This window comes from Macaca thibetana, chromosome 14 (genome assembly GCF_024542745.1).
Source record: "Macaca thibetana thibetana isolate TM-01 chromosome 14, ASM2454274v1, whole genome shotgun sequence".
NCBI classification, from domain to species: Eukaryota; Metazoa; Chordata; class Mammalia; order Primates; family Cercopithecidae; genus Macaca; species Macaca thibetana.
This window is the reverse complement of record NC_065591.1, coordinates 2,127,596-2,131,209: the sequence shown is the minus strand read 5'-3', so window position 1 is coordinate 2,131,209 and position 3,614 is coordinate 2,127,596. Positions and strand designations below refer to the sequence as shown.

The 3,614-nt window shown below is 67.8% G+C and overlaps 1 protein-coding gene across 1 annotated transcript; it reads left to right on the top strand.

Annotated features, from left to right (window-relative positions):
• Nucleotides 1–212: 212 nt before the first annotated feature.
• Nucleotides 213–2,537, top strand: ASCL2 (achaete-scute family bHLH transcription factor 2). Its single transcript, XM_050757981.1, has 2 exons — nt 213–1,485; nt 2,107–2,537. The coding sequence occupies exon 1, from the start codon at nt 886–888 to the stop codon at nt 1,465–1,467; it is 582 nt and encodes a 193-aa protein (XP_050613938.1). The 5' UTR covers nt 213–885; the 3' UTR covers nt 1,468–1,485; nt 2,107–2,537.
• The last annotated feature ends 1,077 nt before the right edge of the window (nt 2,538–3,614 follow it).

Genomic DNA, 3,614 nt, shown 5'->3' with positions numbered 1-3,614 from the left:
CGATGCTCCCCGCGAGCCACGCGCCGCGCGTACGCGCTTCCTCAATGGGGCCGGGCGTGGGGCCGCGCCCTGCGCGATTGGCCAAACGGGTGGCCCAGGATTGGCTGAGACCCTGGCCCCCGCCTCCTCGGCCCCAGGAGGGCGGGGCGCGGGTGTGGACTGCTCCGCGCGTGCTGCCCCGGGGGGTCTAGCGCGCCTCCCAGACTGCCGTGTTGTCGCCAGGGCCACGCCTTCCCTCCCACAGCGCGCGCTGCGCGTGCGGAGGTCTGGCAGCTCTTGGGACTTGCGGGGCTGCGCGCAGGATTAGGGTGGGGGTACGGGAAGGCTCAACTCAGGACCTGCGCACCTTGCTTTGGGGGCGCACTGAGCACCTGCCGGGAGCAGGGGGCGCACCGGGAACCCGCAGGTTTCGCCAGTTGGGCGCACTGGGGATCTGTGGACTGCGCCCGGGGGATGGGCTAGGGGGACACGCGCAGGCTGTGGGCTTTACAGAATGTGATCGCGCGAGGGGGAGGGCGAAGCGTGGCGGGAGGGCGAGGCAAGGAAGGAGGGCGTGAGAAAGGAGGTGGCGGCGGCGCGGAGGAGGGTTATCTATACATTTAAAAACGAGCCGCCTGCGCCGCGCCTGCGGAGACCGGGGAGAGTCCGGCCGCACGCGCGGGACACGAGCGTCCCACGCTCCCTGGCGCGTACGGCCCGCCACCACTAGGCCTCCTGTCCCCGGGCTCCAGACGACCTAGGACACGTGCCCTGGGGAGTCTCCTGGCGGCGCCGTGCCAGAAGCCCCCTTGGGGCGCCACCGTTTTCCCTTTCGCCTCGGGCTCTTCTGCCTGCACCTTCCTGCGGCGCGCCGGGACCCGGAGCGGGCGGGTGGATGCAGGCGCAATGGACGGCGGCGCACTGCCCAGGTCCGCGCCCCCTGCGCCCCGCGTCCCTGTCAGCTGCGCTGCCCGGCGGAGACCCACGTCCCCGGAACTGTTGCGCTGCAGCCGGCGGCGGCGACCGGCCACCGCAGAGACCGGGGGCAGCGCAGCGGCCGTAGCGCGGCGCAATGAGCGCGAGCGCAACCGCGTGAAGCTGGTGAACTTGGGCTTCCAGGCGCTGCGGCAGCACGTGCCGCACGGCGGCGCCAGCAAGAAGCTGAGCAAGGTGGAGACGCTGCGCTCGGCCGTGGAGTACATCCGCGCGCTGCAGCGCCTGCTGGCAGAGCACGACGCCGTGCGCAACGCGCTGGCGGGAGGGCTGCGGCCGCCGGCTGTGCGGCCGTCTGCGCCCCGCGGGCAGCCTGGGACCACCGCGGTCGCCGCCTCGCCCTCCCGCGCTTCTTCGTCCCCGGGCCGCGGGGGCAGCTCGGAGCCCGGCTCCCCGCGTTCCGCCTACTCGTCGGACGACAGCGGCTGCGAGGGCGCGCTGAGTCCCGCGGAGCGCGAGCTGCTCGACTTCTCCAGCTGGTTAGGGGGCTACTGAGCGCCCTCGACCTATGAGGTAACAGCCGGGCGGCAGTGAGGAGGGAGGGTCGGGGGCCGGGGTGGAGGGACGGGGTGGGGTGTGGGGGGCAGGCCCGGCGGATCGCGCCCCCAGGAGCCAGCGGAGCCGAGCGCCAGGCCCGAGCTATGGCTTCGATTTCGCTCACTCTTCATTTCCCCCAAACTTTTTCAAGCCTGTGCAAGACCGGCGTTTGTTTGTCCGGGATTGCAAAACTTCCCCTCGCGGCTCAGCCGCCGACGAGGGAGGGGTAGACGAGGGGAGGGGAGCGGCCGTCGGGCCGTTGAGGTCTCGAGTGCTGGCGGATCCTGGGGCAGATTGGGGTGCTAGAGGCGGGGTGACTTTGCATTGCAAATCGCGCTCCCGGGCCGGGGCGGCAGAAATGAGTCGGCGGGCGCGGAGCCCTGACTCACCGCCGTTCCGAGCGCCCGCCCCGCCCCGCCCCCGCCCTGTCTCAGACCGAGTCGCGGCACCCACGGACTCAAGACTCCAAAACCAACCGAGCAAACGAAACTGCCGACTTTGCTTGGGGGAGGTGGGGGCAGGGCCGGCCCGGGCGGTGTCTGCTCCGGGCCAGCGCCCGCGTTGACGCGCGTTCGGTTCCCCACCTTCCCCCTGCAGCCTCAGCCCCGGAAGCCGAGCGAGCGGCCGGCGCGCTCATCGTCGGGGAGCCCGCCAGGTGGACCGGTCCGCGCTCCGCCCCCAGCGAGCCGGGGACCCCGCCCCCGCGCCACCACCGTCGACCCCGCCTCGACCGTCCGGCCCTGCCTGACCAATGCCCGGTGGAAACGGGCCTCGAGCTGGCCCTGTGAGGGCTGGCGGCTTCCTCCGATGCCGCCCCTCCCCACACTTCTCGACTGCAGTGGGGCGGGGGGCACCAACACTTGCAGATTTTTGCGGAGGGGAGAGGATTTTCTAAGGGCACAGAGAATCTATTTTCTACACATTAACTTGAGCTGCTGGAGGGATACTGCTGGCAAACTGAGACCTATTTTTGTACAAAGAACCCTTGACTTGGGGCACAATAAAGATGACCTGGACCCTCGCCCCCACTATCTGGAGTTTTCCATGCAGGCCAAAATCTGGACACGAGTGGTGCCTGAGGGGCGGGGTCCCTGGCGTGAGGCTCCCATGACAGCTAGGGAGAAGCCTGTGTGGGGCACACCTCTTTAAGGGAGCGTGAACTTTATAAATAAATTAGTTCTGTTTACCAGTGGCTCCTGTCACCTACACTTCCCAGGTGACGGCCATACTTCTGTCACTACTCCCTGAACCCTGCTGCCTCCTCAGGGTGGGTCTGGGTGAGATCTGGAGTCCAGCCAGGCCGTTGATAGCGGAGCCATCGGGACACCTTGTGAGGCTGGGGGCGTCCTCCAGGAGGTGGTGGGCTGGTGGATTGTCCAGGCAGGGCTGCTTGCTGGCTTGGAAGCGGCAGTCTGGAGGCTGCTGACCCATCCCGAGGGCTGGGTAAGTGCTGGGTGTGGGGCTAGGCTGAGGTGGTCTGACCAGAGAGCTCCTGCTGTGGGGCTGAGGGCATGGGCTCCCGCACAGGCCACCACACTCAGATCTCCACTGCTGTGGCAGCTGGGCAGCCCAGGGCAAGTGGCTTAACTTGAAAATGGGACTGACCAGACCCACCTCAGGGGCCTCTGGGAGGAGTTAGTGAGAGGTGTCTGGGGGCTGTCCTCTCGCTGGCTTTGGGTTTTGCCCACACGGGGGAGGCCCCGCAGGCCTCTGCTCACCTGAATCCTGAGAGCGGCTCTTGAAAGGAACAAGGAAGGCTTGGAAGCTTTGCGCCAGGCTCCCCCCAGTCAGAGAGCTGGCACCAGGATATCACACGGCTCTACCTTTGACTCAGGGCCTAGGAGGCTTTGAAGTCTCTCTGTGCCCAAAGCTCCCTTTTAGTGCCCTGGTAGGGGAGGGGTTGTGGGGCTCCCCTGGTTGCCCTAGGGCACAGAGGCACCCCTTCCTTCAGAAAGGAGTGGTTGGGACAGAGCCATGGGAGCCCTGCAAGGTGGGAGCAGCTGGTGTTGTCCCAGAGTGGGTGGCTCCCGAATAACCATGGCAACACAGGCTGCCGGGGTGCATGGGTCTCAAACGTCAGGCTGGCCAGGTCCCCTGTTACCAGA